This window comes from Taudactylus pleione, unplaced genomic scaffold (assembly GCF_031769625.1).
Source record: "Taudactylus pleione unplaced genomic scaffold, aTauple2 ptg000548l, whole genome shotgun sequence".
In the NCBI taxonomy this organism is placed as follows: domain Eukaryota; kingdom Metazoa; phylum Chordata; class Amphibia; order Anura; family Myobatrachidae; genus Taudactylus; species Taudactylus pleione.
Window position 1 is genome coordinate 1,414,286 of NW_028284950.1, and position 23,374 is coordinate 1,437,659.

At 49.4% G+C, this 23,374-nt stretch overlaps 1 protein-coding gene across 1 annotated transcript in view; it reads right to left on the reverse strand.

The window, feature by feature from the left end:
- Nucleotides 1–403: 403 nt before the first annotated feature.
- The window catches only part of LOC148500706 (microsomal glutathione S-transferase 2-like), a 40,535-nt gene continuing 17,564 nt past the window's right edge, over nt 404–23,374 (reverse strand). Inside the window, exons 2-5 of the mRNA XM_088451443.1 lie at nt 18,213–18,312; nt 7,167–7,237; nt 3,929–4,010; nt 404–858 (exon numbers count right to left, since the gene is read on the reverse strand). Of these exons, the coding sequence (XP_088307569.1) occupies nt 726–858; nt 3,929–4,010; nt 7,167–7,237; nt 18,213–18,312 (386 nt within the window). The 3' untranslated portion in view covers nt 404–725. The remainder of the gene's footprint in view (nt 859–3,928; nt 4,011–7,166; nt 7,238–18,212; nt 18,313–23,374) is intronic.

Sequence of the window (23,374 nt, forward strand, 5' to 3'; positions counted from 1 at the left end):
TTAAAATAATGTGAAAAGGGTGCAAAAACACCAGTTTTCATGTTATTTTAGTAAAAATAATATTGATAAATATGTCAGTATCCATGATTTCTAAGTTATGTAGTTAGGTCTCTCAAAACCATATACAGTACAGTTCAATGCACTTCAAAATGTTATCTTAAAGAACAAGTCATGTATAGTATAGTGGAAGATGGAACATGCGACAATGTGCTTGGAGATTGTATATAAATATTGTAATTTTTAAACTATGGTTTCCTGAATCTATATTACATTTCAATAAAAAAATGATAGAGTGGACTGGCCACTGTTAATTTATATGTTCCTGAAACACCAGAATTCTCTACCAGACAGCAATTAACACGTCTGTTGTAAATGGAGGTCCAGCAACAGCTACAAAACCATATTATTTTTTGTCTATTTAATTACTGTATTTATTTATTGCAGAATAATTTAATGTATACAACATGTATATTTTAAGATACAGTTTACAGATGATTTTTTGGACAAGTACAAAGCAAAAAATAAAAAAAGATCCTTCATGTAAACCAGAGGTTCCCAAAGTCCCTCATTACAGTCCACGTTTTCCAAGCTTGAGTCCAGATGGTTAAATCAAATGGATTGAGGTACTAATTAAGTCACCTGTGCTCAAGCATGGATATCCCTAAAACGTGGACTGTAATGGTGGACTTTGGGAACCACTGATGTAAACAATAGATTGCCTGAATCTAGAACATATTATCAAGCTGTTTAAAAATGTTCACATCCAGGTATTTCTTTAGAAGGGCATTCGTAATCCCAACTGCCGTCAATCCTTGTAACAGGAACAATGAGACCAAACTGAGGTAAAACCCAGGGATCCTAAAGAGAAGACAAACTTGTATATGTATCGGATATAAAACTCTATGAAACGTTACCCCATTTATCAGAACAATCCAGTTACTTAACCGAAGAGGGGCTGATGAGTGAGTAGTACGCATGTTTGGTGTATCTTGTCATGCTGCGCATACCCAGAATGTAAACATACGTCTCCCCAGCCCAGCAAACGCTACTGTGTGCTGGGCTGCAGAGGCACCAGGGAGGCTATTGCTGCTGAGCAGCATTCTCCTCTGGCTGTGCGGGTGGGGAGGAGCGATCACACTGATTACGTCCCCCCTGGATTTGCCCTTGGCTGAGCGGTACATGGAGTGCCCCTGGGCAGCGTGACTATTTTTAGAAAATCAGCTCTCTCTACGGCCCCAGATGTATCAGGATTATCGGGATCAGACAATTATTACTGTTTTATTACTTTGGCCCTCCAAAAGCTTCCAGTCTCTTTTATGGGGCAAACAAGAAGGCTCAGATTAGCCGTTAATAAAACCAAAGGATCCACCAGTGACCCAGAAGCACAAGCGTGCCCCTATACAATGTCTATAACAACATGGTGCAAGAGATTTTACAAATGTGTCCTCATACACCTCTTAGAGCCATATGGCGCGAGACGCCTGGTACAACTTATACGCTTCGCTGCGAATAGCAATTCCCATGCTTAAGTACTTTTTCCATGAAGTTTGCATCTTAATCTGCTAATAGTGTACTAAGGGCCTGGTTCAGCTTACATCGCAGTTGCCAATACGCAAGCAATCGGCCGATTATTGGGTACTGCGCATGCATATGCATCGCAGTGCGCAAACCGGCCACTGCGATCAAGACTGTCAGTGTAGTGGCTACGCTGACCCATCGCAGAGTGATTGACGGGAAGTGCCGTTTTGTGGGTGGTGATGGGGGACTGGTCAGGCGAGCAAAGACGTGCCAGTGCGTTTCAACGCCGTTGCATGGGGCCTACATAAATTATCCACTGCGATAGCATACACAGCCTGAAGCCTCATAGTGTGTGCTGAAGTTAGCAGTTCCTAAGTGAGGACTGACCTGCCTTCACTGTGCATATGGGTCCGATGTTACTTGATTGTACCGATGTTTTCACAGTCTTGCTAAACATTACCGATGTGCATGTAGGTGAAGTGGGCGTCCTTATGTAGTGGTGCGGCAGCATTGCGATCATTATGGATTAGCATACTACCGCAGTTGAACTGCGTGCGTACACTATATCGCGATCCGTAGTGAATCAGGCCCTAAGTAACTAATAATGTACTAAGTATTTAGGATTAGTATATTTTGTCTCAAAGGAATTAGCATAAAGTAGCAGATTAAGCATAACGATGTGGGACACCAGTCACTCATATAGGACCTTTGTTTTTTGCCTTTTTATCCAGATTTTGTGCCTTTTCCTGAATTTTGCACCTTAATTCGATAATAGTGTACTAGGTGCCTGATTCAGAGAGGTACACTTTGCACAGTTGAGCTATTATCGGCTATCTGCGCATGTGTCTGAGTTGTGCTGCGCATGCGGCAAAGCCCATTACCGTAGTCACAAGCAGTGACTTTTTATTTGCAGAGTTGTTAACAGGTAATGGTCGTTTGGGAGAGGTAATGGAGTTTGCCGTCAAAAGCGCGTACGTGTCGCACCAGTTTTCAGGATGTGTCGCTGCGATCCCATATACACAAAACATGGCTCTGGCGTCTCAGTTCAGGCGGCCATTCTGCTCGACCATAGGGTTACTCAAGAGGCCGATTATGGAAAGATCTGTGTACGCGGCTACGTATTAGTATAGAGTTGCTTGGATTTTCATGGGCTCAATGCAAATTGCAGCGTCTGTGACATCATATTTTCACATATCCTCTTATCCTCTGCGTACAAAATGGCAGCAGCTACGGCAATAGCGTACTTCAGGCCCTAGGTACTTAAGATTAGTATGTTGGCCACAAAAGAAATGGTAAAAAGCAGAGGTATAAGATGCATATTATACAAGATAGTTGCATGGTGTGGGTAACTCGCACACTTCTGGCACACCAAACGGGGATAATGGGCGCAGTTTCAGGATAGGTGTATGTGGACTCATCTGTATTATTAACAACTATGGTCCTAATTCAGAGCTGTATACAGCGTGAGATACATGGTCAACCCGAGGGTTACTCAGATGACCAATGTCCATGCAGCTGATCCATGGATGTGTCTTTGGACGCAGCATCGTATCAGGAAGCCGGCAATAATAAAACATCTACTGTGGATTTTGTTTATTGTAGCACCGCTGCTGTATACAAAGACGCAGCGGCTGTTTTACCGCGTCCAACTCTGCATCAGACCCTATGTCCAGGTTGTGAGTTTTATGGTATAAATGATTTCTTCAATATGAAAGATGTTGTCTTCGGAATCAGTATGTTTGACCGCCAGACGTGAGCCCGATGGTTCAAATCCCGACACCGGCAGCCCGATGAAGGAGATCCCGACAGCGGAGGTAAGTTTACTATTCCTAACCCTCTCCCCTCCCCTAACCCACTTTTAGGTGTGCCTAACCCTAACCTCCCTCCTTAGTGCCTAAACCTAACCCCCCCTCCCCGCACCCTAAATCTGACTCTCCTTGGGAGGTGCCTAGCACTAATCTCCCCCCTTAGTGCTTAACCCTAACCCCCCCTTCCCCTAGCCTAACTCTAACTCTCCCCCGGGGGGGGGGGGGTGCCTAACCCTAAGTTCCCCTGGGGGATCCCTAAGCCTAACCCCCCATCCACGGCTACGTGGATACTTACCCCCGGCATTGGATGAATGGTCCGGCGTCCTGTCGGAGTTCCGGCGTCGGGATTAACATAGGTGTCGGTATTTCGCCGCCTATGTTAGATCCCTTGCCGAGATTACACTGTCGGTATTGAGACCGGCGGCCATGCGTCCGCCGGTCTCATAACTATATACCATTCTTTTCACCTCTACAATGGGCTCCTTTAACTAGAATTATTGATGGGCCAGTATATCCCATTCCGACACTGGCTTCAGATAACGTGCTCTGGGTTACAGATGATGTGGTATTGCTGATATTGTTAAACAAGGTGCAATACTTACCTGCCCTGAGCAGACTCCACATAACCCTTAAAATAGGTGTGACGTGCAAATATGTATAGTAAGCCAGAGGCAGCAGCAACTTCTGAAAAACAAAAAACAAAATCAAAGATAAAAGAAGTCCTGTTTTATAGTGAAACGCACCTCTCCGCATGTCTCCTATGGTATTAGCTGTTGTCACAGAGGCTACATAATGGATCACAGGCTGCATAATGGATCACAGAGGGTGAATGATGGACCACAGAGGGTGAATAATGAAGTCCATGCAGAATCGTTTGTAGCCAGGTATATTGTGAGTGCGGATCACTGGTACAGTGATCGACTTTAATTGTAATGACAGAAAACACCTGATTTGAAGAGATGACAAAACTAGTCATAAATGAGTTTAAACATATGGTGGAAATTACTTTTTAATCCAATGAGACTACAGCCATGGCCAATAGTTTTGAGAATGACACAAGTATTGGTTTTTACAAAGTCTGCTGCTTCAGTTTTTATGATGGCAATTTGCATATACTCCAGAATGTCATGGAAAGTGATCAGATGAATTGTAATTAATTGCAAAGTCCCTCTTTGCCATGACAATGAACTTAGGAGTTTATTCAGACCTGCTCGCAAGATGCGTACGCTCGCACCCAGCGTATGCAAATCCGGCACACACCCAGCAAGGCAGGCGATCGCACGGCAAGGCATAATCACGCCCACTAGGTCTTGGCGTGCGATCGCTTTGTGTATGTAGACGCCCACCAGCCTGTCTTAAGACGCCCACTAGCGCACATCATCTCCAGGAAGTGTATGCAACTATCGGTACATCGGGTACCATTGGAAGCGAACGCAGTGCTTGAGGTTGACAATACCCTGCCGCTAGCACTGCGATTACTTGAGTGTAAAAATTAGCCAGGTGACGTGTACAATAATGCTGCCTCTTAATTATGTACGCCTCTGAAACGGCGTTGAGACGCTTAGGCACGCCTGCGTAAGAACCTCCACTCCCCCATTTTTAATGGCCAGCCCCTGTTACCACCAACAGACAGCTTCTCCTGTCACACACTCTACTGGCCAGGCTATGTGCAATGTGCGACCGCTTCCCGATCTCTCGCACGCGCACTGCGATGCGTACGCATGCACAGAAAGTGAAAATCGTCCAGCTATGAGCAGACCCTAACAAATGGGTCTGAATCAGGTCCTTAATCCCAAATACAACATTTCAACTGCATTTCAGCCCTGCCACAAAAGGACCAGCTGACATCATGTCAGTGATTCTCTCATTAACACAGGTGAGAGTGTTGACAAGGACAAGGCTGGAGATCACTTGGTCATGCTGATTGAGTTAGAATAACAGGCTGGAAGCTTTAAAAGTAGGGTGGAGCTTGAAATCATTGTTCTTCCTCTGTTAACCATGGTTACCTGCAAGGAAACATGTGCAGTCATCATTGCTTTGCACAAAAAGGGCTGCACAGGCAAGGATATTGCTGCTATTAAGATTGCACCTAAATCAACCATTTATCAGATCATCAAGAACTTCAAGGAGAGAGGTTCAATAGTTGTGACGAAGGCTTCAGGGTGCCAAGAACGTCCAGCAAGCGCCAGGACCGTCTCCTAAAGTTGGTTAATCTGCGGGTTCAGGGCACCACCAGTGCAGATTTTGCTCAGGAATGTGCATCTTCACGCACAGTGAGGCGAAGACTTTTGGAGGATGGCCTGGTGTCAAGAAGGGCAGCAAAGAAGCCACTTCTCTCCAGGAAAAACATCAGGGACAGACTGATATCCTGCAAAAGGTACAGGGATTGGACTGCTGAGGACTGAGGTAAAGTTATTTTCTCTGATGAATCCCCTTTCAGATTGTTTGGGGCATCTGGAAAAACGCTTGTCCGGAGAAGGAATGGTGTGTGCTACCATCAGTCCTGTGTTATGCCAACAGTAAAGCATCCGGAGACCATTCATGTGTAGGGTTGCTTCTCAGCCAAGGGAGTGGGCTCATTCACAATTTTACCTAAGAACACAGCAATGAATAAAGAATGGTACCAAAACATCCACCAAGATCAACTTCTCCCAACCATCCAAGAACAGTTTGGTGATGAACAATGCCTTTTCCAGCATGATGGAGCACCTTGCCATAAGGCAAAAGTGAGAACGAAGTGGCTCGGGGAACAAAACATCAAAATTTTGGGTCCATGGCCAGGAAACTCCCCAGATCTTAATCCCATTGAGAACTTGTGGTCAATAGTAAAGAGGTGGGTGTACAAACAAAATCCCACAAATTCTGACAAATTCCAAGCATTGATTAGGCAAGAATGGGTGGCCATCAGTCAGTATGTGGCCCAGAAGATGATTGACAACATGCCAGGGCGAATTGCAGAGGTCTTGAAAAAGAGGGGTCAACACTGCAAATATTGATATAAACTTAATGTAATTGTCAATAAAAGCCTTTGACACTTATGAAATGCTTGTAATTTTACTTCAGTATACCATAGTAACATCTGACAAATAGGTCTAAAAACACTGAAGCAGCAAACTTTGTGAAAACCAATACTTGTAGCATTCTCTAAACTTTTGGCCATGGCTGTAATAGCTGTATATTACGTTCAACCATATGTATGAATCTCTGTGCTAACACATCTATTGACAACAGTAATCCTTGTAATCAGGGCCGGACTGGCCATCTGGCAAATGCCAGAAGGGCTGATGGCCTCAGAGCTGGCTCGAGGAGTGTGGCTGCACAGGGTGGAAATCACCTGGCCGTCTCCGGAGGTGTCCCATCCTCCACCCACCTGCTGGGGTTCATGGTATGTGCTCAGGGGGAGGGAAGGGGTGGTGGCAGTACAGCACATGGCCCACTGCCGCCCTGAGATGGCCTTGGATGGCTTGATGGGCCAGTCTGGTCCTAAATCCTGGCTGAGCAGCACAGTATCCCTGTCGAGCAGCACTGCCTCTGCTCGACAGGTATACTAAGAGATGGGGCATGCCACGAGGCCAGCCTCCCGTGGCTCACGGCACGTCCCCTTGAGACTTAACCATGCACCTTTTTTCATGAGGCTATTTTGTGAGCGTGCGTGACGCAGGCTGATCAAGTGCCCCAGTCCTTCCCTGATTGTAATTATTTATTTTAACCATCGCCTGGATATACACTGCATTTGCACTAAATCCCAGAAGTAGTGTCTTTATTGGTTTACAGAGAAAATATCAGAAATAAGTTAGAGATAATAAGAAGATTCATCCCCTGATAAAAATATCACCTTACCTTCATGAAAGAATAAGCCGGCCATCCACAGTACAACCAGGAATAATGGATAGAACTCTACACAGTTCTGTCTAGAAAGGGCAGAGAATAGTTGAGATAAGTTGCAGGTTAGCTGTTTATTTTGTGTATATGTAGTTATACAATGATAAACAACTATTCTGAAACAATAATAGGAAATCATTCTGTCTTTCATTTGAAATATCCTGCTCTTAGGTTTACAACATACATGCCTACTCTCCCGGAAGTCACGGGAGGCTCACAATTTTTTCGGGTAACCCCCTGCATCCCAGGTAGAATAGGCATTTCTCCCGCATTCTGCCCACTTCCTAGTGAAGTGGGCAGAATGGGGAGAATTTCCTGCGGCAATCGCGTGTACCCTAGGGGCTTAATGACGTGATTATTCAATCGCCCCTATTTAAATTTGCAGGAATTTACTGCGGAGGGGGCGGGGCTTAATGACACGACCCGTCAGGCCCTGCTTCCGATGCAACCTACCTGCTTCTCATCCCCGGGCTTCTCCCGGGGAGGAGAATACAAAAGTAGGGAAGTATGGTTTACAGCTACTATTGACAATTCCAATATATGAAAGAATAGAAATCATTTTGGTTCTATTTTTCCTACAGTAGGTGAATTCCAAAATATGTTGTCGTTGTTTTTTAAATACTATGGGGGAGATTTATCAAAGCTTGGAGAGAGATAAAGTGGAAAGTGATAAAATACCAACCAATCAGGTCATTTTCCAAACACAGCCTGTAAAGGGACAGTTCGGAGCTGAGTGGTTGATACTTGTATCTCTCAAAGCTTTGATAAATCTCCCTATATATACGTTACAATGCTTAAATAGATTGTTTTAGATGTAGTGCTGTTACCTGATCAATGAGATACCATTTGTCAACAGTATATTTTTTTACAGAATTCGTTTTCTGCCTGAAACATATAGGCAGCAATACGAGTTATCAATTCTATGGCTGCACAGAATGTCTGTAGAATGTAAGCCACCAGGGCCAGTGACGCTGCCCACAAAATGGTTGTGACATGCCAGCTTTTGATTAGACACCTCCATTACCTCCCAAAAAGGCAAACTAACAGTCAATCACTCTGCATCCACATAGTCACTACGACCGCCATCAGTAAGCCATCACGACACATGTACAGTGCAGTGCCGTGCGGTGAGGTTAATGACTGGGGGGCACACATGGAGATGGGTCTGAATGTTGGGAGCCTGGCTTACCCCTACTCACTGTCAGGCCCGCCAAGAGCCGCAGTGGGCCTGGGTAACAGGGGCATGGCCTAATTGCAGGCGGCGTGGCCACGCCCCCTTCAGGAAAAATGAATAAAAATATTTTCACCGTTGGTGAGGGGGGCGCTCTGAGCCCCCTCAGCCCTTCTCAAAGCCAGGGGGGTGCAATCAGTGTGATCACTCCCCCCACAGGCATAGGACGCTGCTGTGGCTGCTGCTCAGCAGCCACGAGCAGTCTCCCACTGCAGCTCAGCACACACTGTGTGCTGGGCTGCTGTGAGGGAGGGGGGGGCAGCGTCGGACCCGCGCCCCCGCCGCGCCCCTCGGGAAGCCTGGGCCCGGGTAATCTGTACCCACTCCCCCCCCCTCTTGGTGCCCCTGCTCACTGTAACTCTCCCCTCACTACACTAAGCTTCAGTGTCCATTGATTCTCCTACCTGCATCAGTGGCATAACTACTGCCCCCGCAGCCCCCGCGGTGGCTTTTAGGCGCTGGGTAGCTTGGGGTCAGTAGTTACGCCACTCACAGCCCCTGCACCCTCCATCTGCCGGGCGCCCACTGAGTGTGTTACCGGCGGGCGCCCGGCTCCTATTCAAACCCCCAGCGGCAGGGGTTCCCGGGGTTCCTCTGTCTTCCAGGTCCCGCAGGGCACTATGGGAGTGACGTCATGACGTCACTCCCATAGTGCCGAGGAGCGGACGCCGGGGTATGGACGGCAGCAGGGGGGGGGGAGCAACTACAGGGGGCTAACTACTGGGGGCAACTACAGGGGGCTCACTACTGGGGGCAACTACAGGGGACTCACTACTGGGGGCAACTACAGGGGGCTCACTACTGGGGGCAACTAGGTGCAACTACAGGGGGCTCACTACTGGGGGCAACTACAGGGGGCTCACTACTGGGGGCTCACTACTGGGGCAACAACTTTCTTGGTGTTTATTCTACTGTGCATGGGCATATCTCTGAAAATGGCACTGGTGCCGTGATTTCTGCAGTGCTCGGTGGAGAGGTAAGTATATTCTATTGGTGCAGGGTGTGCGTCTCCTGGAACCAAAGGCCTGTGTGCCGAGGCCCTGGCGACAGGGAGGTACAAAGGGTACTGCTGTCCTGCGCCCCGATGTTTAGAGCGGCCCCAAGGTTCAGGGGCACAAAATGGGACCCTGGCACCTAATAGTTAATTACAAACTAAATGGTCCAGCTGCCAGACTAGCGTATTCCACAAATAGGCCAAAAAGAATGATTAAGCCGCCCCAATACCTCCCCCTTACCAGTGCTGTCACTTGGTCTGGTCCGGTACCCTGGGCAATGTGTATATGGATGACGTCGCAACGCGCAACGTCATCGCGGCCACTTCCTTCCACTGCGGCCCCCAGGAAAGCTACAGTAGAAGGGCAAGACTGCAGCCGGGGAGCAGGGAGTAACCGTCGGTGCCGACCCCCGGTAAAAACTCAGTTCATGGCGGCATAAAGCTGCAGGCCTGCATCTCTCCTACAAACACCTGCCCTGGATGTCAGTCTTCCCCAGGAGCCAGAGTGACTGGCAAATCAGCAGCCTGTCTTCACCAACAGACTGTTGTGAGGTAAATTAGCCTATTTGTTTTTACTGTCGTTTTGTTGATAGTTCTTTTGCTGTTACTTCCAAATAAATGTAAAAAAAAAATATATATATATATATATATATATATATATAAATATATATATATATATATATATATATATATATACACACACACAAAAGACTAGCACTCCACTGGTTGAATATGAGAACATGTACCTGGCCCTGGTGCCCTCCCCAGATGAAAGACTCCAACCTCCAACCACTATTTAACAAGATACTGACGGCGGCACTCACAAGACTTAAAAAGGATCAAGAAATCACCAATAGTGAAAGGGCAGTTACTATGACCTATTGGTAATTTATAGAACTACTGTGAGTGCCGCAGTCAGTATCATTATATATATATATATATATATATATATATAATATGAGATATGGTAAGAACTTACCTTTGTTATCTCTATTTCTACGAAGTCCATAGGGTTCCACAGGATACCTTGGGGTATAGGTGTGACGTCAGTCATCGGGCACCATAGAGTTAAGCTTTCAGCCTCCCAGGATGCACTAGGGTCCCCCTCCTATACCCCGCCCCCGAGCCAAGGCACCTCAGTTAGTTATCAAGCCATAGGCCGGAGGAGGAGAAGGAAGAGAGAGAAAAAAGATCTGGACACACACAAGAATCACATTCTCACCAGAGGGAGACGGAAAAACCGGTGACCAGAGCAAAGCCCATCTGCAGCACAGGTGCGACAGGGCGGGAGTCCTGTGGAACCCTATGGACTTCGTAGAAATAGAGATAACAAGGGTAAGTTCTTACCATATCTCATATTTTCTACTTCAGGGTCCATAGAGTATCCACAGGATACCTTGGGGATGTCCCAAAGCAGTATCCTTTAAGGGTGGGGACGCTCCTGTGCAGAAAGGAGAATCCGCCGGCCGAAGGAAGCATCCTGAGAGGCGAAGGTGTCAAACCTGTAATACCTCACGAAGGTATGGACAGAGGACCACGTAGTAGCCTTGCAGATCTGGACTGCAGAGGCACCACGTCGAGCTGCCCACGAAGGACCCACAGACCTAGTGGAATGAGCCTTCACAGAAGGAGGAACCGGCAGGCCTTCATGAAGATAAGCTTCAGAAATAGCCATACGGATCCAGGCCGCCAAAGTTTGCTTTGAAGCAGGCCAACCCTTTTTACGGAAGCCATAGAGGACAAACAAGGCGTCCGACTTCCTAAACGAAGAAGTGCGGTCAACATAAGTCCTTAAGGCCCGCACGACATCCAAAGAGGCCTCACCCACTGAAAGACCAGGTGAGTTAAAGGCCGGAACAACGATTTCCTTGTTAACATGAAACTGGGAAACAACTTTGGGAAGAAACTCGGGCCGAGTGCGGAGCACTGCCCTGTTCCCATGAAAAACCAAGAAAGGGGGTTTACAAGAAAGAGCCCCTAAATCAGAAACACGTTTGGCCGAAGCAATAGCCAGAAGGAAAACAGTCTTAGCTGTTAGCCATTTAAGATCCACTGAGCCCAGTGGTTCAAACGGCGGTCCCTGGAGAGCCCTCAGGACCACAGCCAAATCCCAAGGCGCCACAGGTGGAACAAAGGGCGGCTGAATGCGGAGAACACCTTGCATAAAGGTGCGCACATCCGGGATTGTAGCAATCCTACGGTGAAACCAGACAGACAGGGCCGAAACCTGTACCTTCAAAGAAACAAGGCGAAGCCCATGATCTAGTCCCGCTTGTAGGAAGGCGAGTATACGAGACAGACGAAATTCCCGCGGTGCATAACCTCTCGGTCGACACCACTGGAAGAACGTATGCCACACGCGATGGTATATCCTCGTGGAAGACGGCTTCCGAGCTCGTAACACGGTACGCACCACAGAGCTGGAAAACCCCCTGGACCTCAGCATGGCTGTCTCAACAGCCACGCCGTCAAAGACAGCCGAGTCAGGTCCGGGTGAAGACAAGGACCCTGTGACAGAAGGTCCGGTCATAGCGGCAACCGCAGAGGACTGTCCACGGACAGATCCTGAAGGTCTGAGAACCAGTGCCGTCTGGGCCACGCGGGAGCTATCAACAGGAGCGTCCCTCCTTCCTGTTTGAATTTCCGGATTACCCGTGGAAGAAGGGAGACCGGAGGGAACAGGTATGCGAACCGGAATGTCCACCGGACGGACAGAGCATCCACCAGAGATGCCCCTTTGTCTCTTGTGCGAGACCCGTACACCAGCAACTTGTTGTTGTGCCGGGACGCCATGAGGTCGATCTCTGGAAGACCCCATCTGTCCACCAGCAGTTGAAAAACGTCCGGGTGCAGGGACCATTCCCCCGGATGAACGTCCTGGCGACTTAGAAAGTCCGCTTCCCTATTTAGCACTCCCGGGATGAAGACCGCTGATATGGCCGGAAGATTGTGCTCCGCCCATACCAGGATCCGAGAGACCTCAACGAGAGCCGCCCGACTTCGGGTTCCTCCTTGCCTGTTTATGTAGGCCACGGTGGTAGCGTTGTCTGACTGGACCTGTACCGGACGACCCTGGAGAACCCGATGTGCCTGCTGGAGAGCATTGAAGACCGCATGGAGTTCCAAGATATTGATTGGAAGCTACGCTTCTGTCGGCGTCCACCTGCCCTGGAACAAGTGTGGACCCGAAACTGCTCCCCAGCCCCGAAGACTGGCGTCCGTTGTCAACAGGACCCAATTTGGAACCCATAACGGACGTCCCTTGCTGAGATGGGTCGTCTGTAACCATCAGGCAAGGGACAGGTGAACCTCCGGGGTGAGCACAATCGTCTGGGACTTCAGAGACTGAGGCAGCCCGTTCCACTTGGACAGGATCAGGTGCTGCAGAGGTCTGGAGTGAAACTGGGCATATTCCACCATGTCGAACACCGACACCATGGAGCCCAGTAACCTCATCGCCGAGTGTAGAGACACCCGGCGGCTGTGCAGACAACTGCGCACCCTCGACTGTAAAGCAGAGATCTTTTGCCCCGTCATGAAGATCCTTTGCTGTTCCGAGTCCAATAAGGCTCCGAGGTGCAGAATCCACCAAGACGGGATTAGAGTGGACTTCTGCCAGTTGATTAGCCAGCCGTGCCGTTGCAGTAGCGCAATGGTCAGGTCCAAGAGGCGTAGAAGGAGCTCTGGAGATCCTGCCACCAATAAAAGGTCATCCAAGTACGGCAACATGCGGACTCCCTGCAGCCGCAGAGAAGCCGCCATGACCGCCATCACCTTGGTGAACACACGTGGTGCTGTCGCCAGGCCAAAAGGTAACGCCCGAAACTGGAAGTGGTCGCTGCGGATTGCAAACCTGAGGAACTGTTGATGGCGCAAAAGAATAGGGACATGCAGGTAAGCGTCCTGTATGTCCAATGACACCATGTAGTCCCCAGGTTCCAGCACCAGAATGATGGACCGTAGGGTCTCCATCCGAAACTTTGGTACCCGCAAAGACTTGTTGAGAGCCTTGAGGTTGAGAATTGGACGATACGACCCATTGGGTTTCTGTACCAAAAAAAGATTTGAATAGAAACCCTGGCCCCTCTGGGGGATGGAACAGGCACTATAACTCCAGCCTGGAGCATAGTGTGCAATACCTTCCACAGCTCCGTAGCCTTGTTCCGGTCTGATGGTAGACCCGTGGTGAAGAATCGAGCCGGGGGTCTGTGCCAGAAAGAGAGGGCGTACCCGTGGGAGACCACCTTGAGCACCCAAGTGTCTGTCGTAGTGACCGACCAACACTGGGCGAACTGCAGCAGACGGCCTCCCACTTTGGGATCCCCCAAAGGGAGGCCCGGGCCGTCAGGCCGCAGGCTTGTCATCTGGCTTAGGGGCCGGACGTCTGGTACTCCATGCCTGCTTCCGGGGCTTGGCCGATTTCTTAGGGCCAGCCTGTCGAGGAAAAGACTGTGGTTTGGGCCTGCCCTGGGCCCTATAAGACCGAAAGGACGATGGTCCAGAACCAGAAGGAGCAGCGGCCGACGGGAGACAAGCCGATTTGGCTGCCGCCAGCGTGGCCACAATCTTGTCCAGATCTGGACCGAAGAGAACTTCTCCGGTAAATGGCAACGCCTCCAAACCCTTTTTAGAATCCGCGTCCGCCTTCCAGGATCGCAGCCACAAGGTGCGACGAGCAGCCACCATTGCTGAAGAAATTCTAGACACCAGAGTACTAATGTCTAAAGCCGCCTCGTTGATATAAGTGGCCGAATCACGGAGATTACCAATCAACTCCGCCTATTCGGCCGGACAGTCGGAATCAAAAGACGCCTCTAATGAATCCGCCCAGCGCTCCATCGCTCTGGCAACCCAGCAAATGGCCATAGCCGGCCGTGCTGCCCCCCCCCGCAAGGGAATAAGCGGACTTCAGGCAGATCTCCACCTTGCGGTCCGTAGCATCCTTAAGGGAGGACATGGATGGCATCGGCAATGTGGCACTACAGACAAGACGGGTCACGTGAGAATCCACCTGTGGAGGGGATTCCCACTTTGCAAAATAATTATCCGCGAACGGATAAGCCACTGCCAGGCGCCTCTGCGGCTGGTATCTTTTGCCAGGCTGTTTCCACGCCTCCTCTAAATGGTCCACTAACTGACCCGAAAGAGGAAAAACTGTGGCATCGCCCTTCACATCTTTAAAAAAGGCATACTTGGATTTAGCCGCTGGGGGAACTTCGTCCTCAATCACAAAGGCTGTGCGGACTGCCCGAATAAGTCCAGGAATATATACCTTGGACTTAGCGTCAGCATCCTTAGTATGGAGAGGTTCCTGATCGTAAGGATCCAGAATCTCCCCATCATCAGACGTCCCCTCGTCATCCTCATAAGGAGCCGACAGAGACGCCACCGGCCGTTTATGTGGCCGCATCACAGCCTCCCCCTGCAACACATCCGACAAGTGCTGTACAGAACTCGTCAGGGAGTTAACCCACGCCGGCTCCTGAGAAACCGGGAGCGGGGAAATAGGGAGACTGTGGGGTACCACCAATTGTCGTGGGAAACCCTGCATGGGTGACGACACCACTGACTGCTGGGACAAACCCATTGGCGTAAACGCGGGCTGAAAGTGATTTTCCTCTCCGACTACAGTGTGCTACGTGTAAAGTACCGTTAGCGGAGGGGAGCTAACTGGTCCACTAAGGTTGTAAGCGCCTGAGCGAAACAAGCCCAGGGCGGCTCCTGTACCGGTGCTGTAACCTTAATAGGCCGCGCCATAGATAAACACTGCCGGCAGAGGCCCTCCGCGCTACCCTCCCCCTCCGCTAACGGTACTTTACACGTAGCACACTGTAGTCGGAGAGGAAAATCACTTTCAGACATGATGGCACCAAGTATGTGACCCCTCTCACCAATTATATATTAAATAGGCGAGAGACCACCCTGCAGCACCGCACCGCAAGGGCTTAGCAGAAAGGACAGGGACAGTAATAAAGCTGACAGTTAGGAGAAAAGTTACAGGCAGCAGCGCTAGCACAGTCACATACAATGCAAAGAAAAATCAATTCCTGCACTAACAGCGCTAATCACTCAACTACGCAGACACAGGGCCTGGTAGGACACAGCGCAGCATACACAGACCTGACCCAAATCAGAGGAGAGGTATGCGGGGGGACCCAGACCACGATGCTTCCATCCAGCGCTTCCAGCAGCGTTCACCATGCGTTGAAAGATGGCCGCCGAGGAGCAGAGAGGAGGCTGGCCTGGGGGAGGAGCGCTGCTACAGGACCAGTCGGCAGTGTGCAGAGAGGGCTGTGTGCAGCGGGGGAGGCGCCGGCTGTGAGACAGGGAAGGCGCGCTCCCCTGGCATGCATTTAACCCCCGGGACGCCGCAGCTGCTCTGCTGCGGTCCGCTGTCCCAGGGGGTAGTGGAAGCGCAGGTTCAATACCTGGCTCCACGCTGCAGCCAGTCCCCAGGGAGCCCCCTGCCTGGGGACTCAGGACCATGTGACAGCGGGGACCCACCGCGGGACCCCGCTGCTTACCTGCTGTCCCCCTTGAATCCGGCCATGGTCCGGAACATCTGGGGTCACCGCTAGCTGTGACCCCAGATGCTCACCAGCATCCCCGGATCGGTACCGGCGTTCTGGTACCGGCGGGGGTGTAGGGAAGACAGCATGGACGTCAGGACTGACTGTCCATGCTGTTCATCCAGATGTGCAGCCACAGCTGCATGAAGAAAAAGCTTCAGGGGCTCTTCTAGCCCCCACTCCAACAGGTGCACCCGACTCCGGCTGGGCACCAAACTAAACTGAGGTGCCTTGGCTCGGGGGCGGGGTATAGGAGGGGGACCCTAGTGCATCCTGGGAGGCTGAAAGCTTAACTCTATGGTGCCCGATGACTGACGTCACACCTATACCCCAAGGTATCCTGTGGATACCCTATGGACCCTGAAGTAGAATATATATATATATATATATATATATATATATATATATATATATATATATATATGTAAATTATGCCACCCTCAGGGATGAAGGGGGGGGGGAGGGGGTCCCCAGAGATATGAGTGTGCCGGGCCCCAAGATTTATGTTGCCGTTCCCATTAGATACGTTTATGCTTATCAAACATTAGACTTGATTTAGATACTGTACTATTTATCAGATTACCGGCCTCTAGGTTATATAGGGACACATTTATCACAATTAACATTTTACATGTGATTATGATGTGATAATATTAATATTGCATTGCGATATTAAATATTATCATAGGGATTTATCATAATAAAAGTGCATCTCAGCCAGTGGCGGATCAGGGGGGGGGCGATAAGGGTGATCGCCCCCCGTAAAACACAGCCCCAGCTCAGCCCACCTACTGTACCTGTAGGCTACACAGCAGTGCAGATGTGGGAGAGCAGAGCCAAGCAGCCGAGACCTCCCCGCAGCAGTCACATCACAAGCAGGCAGGCAGTCAGCTGTTAGCCTGAGACACCCACGCTGGCCAGAGAAGGGGGAGGAGTGACATGGGATTTGTAGTTTATCTTATACTGCTCACAATCTGACCAGTAAAAGATAAACTACAAATCCCATGAGGCATTGTCAGCAGCATGAAAACATTAGAGCCTGAGCACTGGCATGCCTTGTCTCCTAGAGTCCTGGTTTGTGACATGGATGGATGAAAGTTCCTGGTGAAGCTCCTGTAGCCTGGCACACTGGTCAATAACCCACCTGATAGAGAGGGTGGTTGTCAGTCTGGAGAGCAGCACTGTCACACTGTATGCTGTGTAAAAGGAGTGCTGCTAAATTCCTAATAGCTCCAGTATGGCTCTTGTTGTTGTGCTTGGAGAGAGAAACAGCCTGTCACATTTGGAGGCCTCTTTTATTACTGTTAACCCCTGGCTAGATAATTGCTGAATTGCAGACAGGGCCGGTTCTACCATTACGCATGGTACGCAGCTGAGTAGGGTGCCACATAGTGGAGGGCGCCTCACCTGCGTACCATGCGGGCCGTCTGTGTCTCTGTGACTACACAGTTTCAAACACACAGCTGCCGGCGACGGCAGCTGTGTGTTTGTTTTAGCAGCCGATGAGAGTCTGTCAGACTCTCATCGGCTGCTGCGCTCACTGCCGGAGCCATCTTCCGGCTCCCGCATTGGGTAATGGGAGAAACATCATGATGTCTCTCCCATGGTGCAAAGCGGCCCGAGAGGACGGATGGAGGAGCTGATAGCGGCGGCAGGAGCGGGGTTTCAGGTAAGTGGTTTTTTTTAATTTTTATTACGTGTGTCTCTACTGGGGGGGACTACTACTGGGGGCACTACAAGGGGGGCTACTACTGGGGGCACTACAAGGGGGGCTACTACTGGGGGCACTACAAGGGGGGGCTACTACTGGGGGCACTACAAGGGGGGCCACTACTGGGAGCACTACAAGGGGGGGCTACTACTGGGAGCACTACAAGGGGGGCTACTACTGGGGGCACTACAAGGGGGGGCTACTACTGGGAGCACTACAAGGGGGGGCTACTACTGGGGGCACTACAAGGGGGGGCTATGAGGTTTACCCCATTTCTCCATCAGGTGCATTGAGGTAAGTGGTGGCACAGATGTTACACTTACATTTATTAGAACTATTTGCTAAAATAAAGATTTTGCCCGATAACTATTGTTGAATGAAATCTTCCATGCACAGAATGATTACCAATCCTATCAATACAGCACCCGGTACTGCTGTGGTTGTGATGAGACAATATTCAAGATCAAGTGCTGCTCTAAACGTCATACTAGAAACGTACTGTGCCCGGAATGTCCGCTCGAATTCTGGAGGTCCTGTAACTGCCGGAGGCATTACTTTATGTTTCGTTCTGGATCTCCCCACTAGCCTGGCATAGTATCCTGTCAGGAAGAAGGACACCTCATTAAATGCAAACACATAACGAAAGAATAATACTAGAAAATGTACAGTATGTTACTCAGAACTCAGGGGCATACATCACCAGTACCTATATACAAAGAGAGATTGACAACATTTCTATACTGTTCTGTGAATGATTCACTTTATTCTGTATCTGACCAAGGGGCGCAAGGAGCGGGCACAAAGTATGTGTGCCTCTCTAGCGACCTAGGCATGCTGGAGAGGCCTAAACACACTCCGCAAAATGGTGCAGATTACCCCACTTTCCCTCCAATAACCAAATCTCAAATTAGGAATGATATTAGCAACACCCTCCAATGTAAGATTAGTAGATGGTAAACTAAAATCATCTGAGTGATGGACCATTTAATGACATTGAGGCAGTGGAATATAATATCGTCTGGCGTCTACTGGTCAGGAGCAACCATAATAAATCAATGAATGAAAACAGATGAGGCATGCCCTGCTCCAAAAGAACCATTGGTTTAGGATTGTCAATTACAAACCAATCTCTAACTTAACACAAAAGACATGCCATATGATAAAGTTCCAAGTCTGTAAATGCTAAGCCCGTCCTTAGACCAGGTAAGGATATAGGGCCTGATTCAGCAAGGATCACAGTTGCTAATACGCACGCAATCGGACGATTGTTGCGTTCTGCGCATGCGTATACTGTAAATCGCAGTGCACGTGCGCAAACTAGCTATTGCAATCGGGACTACGACATACCTACCCTCCCGATTTGGTCGGGAGCCTCCCGAAAATCGTGTGCCACTCCAGACCTCCCGGGAAGGCAGGCAAGTCTCCTGGCTGCCTCCGACCCCTCCTGGCCCACCCCAATTGTTTGTAAAACCCCCGGCAGCGAAGGGGGGCGGTGACGCGATTCGCGCCATTTTGGCACCGCCCCTTGCATCACACTGCCTGTAATATCGGCAGTGTGTAGCGGGGGCGCGGCCAAAATGACGCGCTTGCGTGGCTCCACCCACAAAATGTGTCATCTGGCCGGCCACAGCCCCGCTTGCTGGCCACGCCCTTCCAGGAATGCCGATCTGGCTGCTCCCTCCCGGAAGGGGCAGCCAGATAGTCGGCAAGCATGGACTACGATCGCAGAGGCTATGCAGACCCCTCACAGAGTGACAGGAAGCACTGTTTGTGGATAGTGATGGGGGGGTGGTCGGGGAAAGGCAGGCGTGCGCCGTTGTATGGGCGTGCATAAATTATCCACTGCAATACCATACGCAGCCTGAGGCCTGATAGCATGCGTGGTTGTTATCAATTTCTGAGTAAGGTCAGAGCTTGTGCAATTGTGCGTGAGGCTGCAATGGTACTCGATTGTACCGATGGTTTTGCTATTCTGTTAAACATTATGGATGTGTGTAAGGTAAAGTGGACGTCATTATGTTGTGCTGAGTTTGCATTGTGATCGCAATGGATTAGCTATCGCAGTTGAACTGCATGCGTACGCAATATTGGAATCCGTAGTGAATCAGGCCCATAGGTCCTAATTCAGATTTGGGAATAGAGGGCCTGATTCAGCAAGGAACGCAAAGGAGAGAATGCACGCGATGTTTTCGCACTGCGCATGCATCGAGCTGCATGTGCGCGAACTAGCCAGTATGATCGGGTTAGGATACGCAGACTACATGCAGTGTGTACGCAAACCTCTTTGATATTGATTGTCAGGAAGTGCCGTTTGTGGGTGGTGACGGGGGGTGGTCAGACGAATGCAGGCATGCCAGTGCATTGGGACGCTGTTCTAGGGGCGTGTATAATGAAGGCAGCGCGGCGGCATACACAGCCATACTGTAAGCTGTACATAGGAAGCAACTAAAATCCTGCGGCAGGTCAGGTCAACCACTATTGTGCGTATAGGTCCAAAGGCTCTCGATGATACTGATGTTTACACTATCTTGCGTGCTGATCAGGCTGTGAGTAAAGGGAGATGGGCACCTTAATATGGGGCTGGGCGTCTGCATCTCATGGTGCGGGCGTCTGCATCTCGTGGTGCGGTCTCCATGCATATGCATTCATTAGCATATTCTTGCAGTGGCCGGGTGCGTGCAGCGGCCGGGTGCGTGCTTCTGCTAGTGTGCGTTCCTTACTGAATAAGGCCCAGATTAAGATAGATTAAGATAGAGCAAGTAACTGTGCACCTGAACAAACCATGTTGCAATGCAAGGGGTGCAAACTGCAAATACATACGGTACATTATTTTGCATGTAGGCTAAATACAAATTCTGGACAGCTTTATTTTTACACTGCAATTTAGATTGCAGTTTGGACACACCCCTCCCAAATCTAAATCACTCTGCACATTTTGTATCTGAGGGTCCCCAGATGCAGCAAGAGATTCCATAATATAAAAAAAATGGCGGGTATTGTCCGAAGCTTGATATAAATCAAATAAATGAGTGCTAGTGTGAAAATAAACATGAAAAAAAAATAAAATAAATGCAAGCACAATAAAATGCACTAATAATGTTTATACTCTTTTGTGGACTGTGGGCCTGATTCTGCATAAATAGTAATTGCAAAGCTGCACGCAGACTATAGATATATGATGTATGCAGCTTTGCAATTGCGATCCTTGCAGATATGGTAATGCAGCAGGAGGCATCACACCTCCTGTGCATTACTTATCCGAGCTGCGTTGTCCAGTCATCCCTGTAAACTGTTCTCACAGGAAGCCATAGCCCCAGGCAGCCGGCAGCACAGCAGGCATTTTGCATTTTATTGTGCTTGCATTTATTTTTATTTTTACACTAGCGTTCGTTTATTTGCTTTTTAACAAGTGTTGTTTGATCCATGCAGCTTACATTGTCATACAGTTCAGATCATTTATTCCATTATCTATTTTCCAAATCTTGTCTACCAAGAACAAACCCAGCCTGGTCCTTTTTGACCAAGGAGGGTATAGTGGGCCCAGCCTGTTTGCTATCAATCTGGCATATATCTTAATGTCCATATCCATAACTATCCTCCTAATGTCCAAAGGGCATTAGGAGGATAGTTATTGACCAAGGAGTGATTCTTCCCAGGTTTGGACAATGCCACAATCTGTGCTTCCAACTTCTATTGTGGGAGAAAACCCTTATCAAAACAACCAAAACATCCTTCAACAAATGATAGAAATTAATATAGCCATCAAGACCAAGGGCCTTGTCTAATGGTAAGGAGTCTAGCGCCATACCAACTTCCTCTTCCGACCAAGGACTACTGAGAAACTGACTAAACTCAGAATCCAACGATGGGAGATAAAGTGCATCTAGAAATGTATCAATCTCTTTAGAAGTAGGTTGATGTACATATGGGTCACCAGTCAAATTGTACAACGAAAGTAAGAATCACTACATCCAGAGGATCAGTCACCTTAGTCCCATTATTATTAAAAACAGCGAGGGCTGCCATCAGAAATTGTGAGGACCGGGACTGACAAAATAGTCAGGTTCCCTGGGCCTCCCCTCCCTCCTAAATCCCCCTCCCTCCCCCGCTACCGCTAAGTCTCATGAGTCATGACTTAACTTATATCCTTGAAGAAGGCCCCTTCCTTCTGGCTTCTCTTCCTCCTGATCTGGCTGGCGCTGTTCCTCACGCGCCTCGGCTCCTCTGACCTCTCCCAGCAGTGTGGGGTGACCTCATGATGTGCCAACTCCAAAGAAAAAAAAACAACTATTGAACAAGGGAGTGGGTGGGGGCAGGCCTCAGCGAGACATGCAGGTTGGAGCGGGCCCTCTTCCTTTTACTCAGTGGGTTAGTGCAAGCAGGCGGGCAGTAGCAGTGCCCCCCCTTTCACTCAAGGGGGTAGTGTAGTCTGTGCAGCGGCAGTAGAGTGGGTGGTACTGGGTAGGAGTGGGCCGGCAGGTGGGCCCCCACCTGTTCTGCCAGTGTCCAGGCCCGGGCCTCTAGTCCCGGCAGCAGGGGTGTATTTAGGGGTCTGTGTGCCCCTGGCAAATGGACTGGTGCCCCCCTCCATCCATATTTTCTGAATAATTACATTCTGTTACCCCAGCCATCCCCCTTCATTCTCCACAGCCTTTCCCCCTTCTCTCTACCCAGCCATCTCCCTTCAGTGTCCCCAGCCATCCCTCTTCTGTCTCCCCAGTCATTAGCCTTCCCATTTTTTGTGTCCCCAGCCATCTCTTCTCTGTGTACCCTGACATCCCCCTTCTGAGTCCCCATGCATCCCCCTTCTGCTGCCCCCCCCCACATCCAGCCCCTGCAGCCCACATAGATACTTACCGTATCTTCCTGCTGTGTTGGGGCTGTGGTAGGTTCCTCAGTAAGAGCAGCAATGTGGCGCGCGTGATGTCATAGCCAGCGGCTACGGGGCACTAAACATCTGCCCGGGTAGGAAATCCGGTGTGCGGGGACTGAAGATAACAGGCTGGGCCTCTAGTGCCGGCACTCTAGTCCCGGGCCAGTAGTCCACCCCTGATGGCAGCCCTGAGAACAGCACAAATTCTTTCCTTAGCGATTTTTCCTCTCATCTTCCGTGCCAGCATGCTACCTGCCCTAAAGCTTCTGTTTCAACTCAAACAGATTTTAATGCACCTCAAGCAAAACACATTCCATTTATCTGTTGCTTTAACTAACTCTTTAAAAAGATTAGTATCAGAGGGAGAGTGTTTGTTGAGCTTCCAAGACAGCAATCTGAGTTTCTAACTCTACTTGAAGCTTCAAGTTAATGGGCCTGATTCAGCAAGGATCTCAGTTGCTTATACGTACGCAGTCGGACGATTCTTGTGTACTGCGTGCGCGAACCGGCCACTGCGATTGGGACTGCGATCTCAATGACCATCCAGGCCCATCGCAGAGTGATTGACAGGAAGTGAACTCTACCCAAAGGGAGAGTTCCTGCAGTTTCTGCGTTAGCAGCTGAACCTGTGTGGTCAGAACCTGAGCAAGATTCTGAGCCGGCTCCATAACAGGAGATCACAAAAATACCCCCAAGAATAATCTATGCAGCCGGTGATAATGTTATGCCCCAGGTGTGACTTTTGAGGGTAACGTCCCGTAAAAGCCTTGAGGGCTGGTATTTCTTGG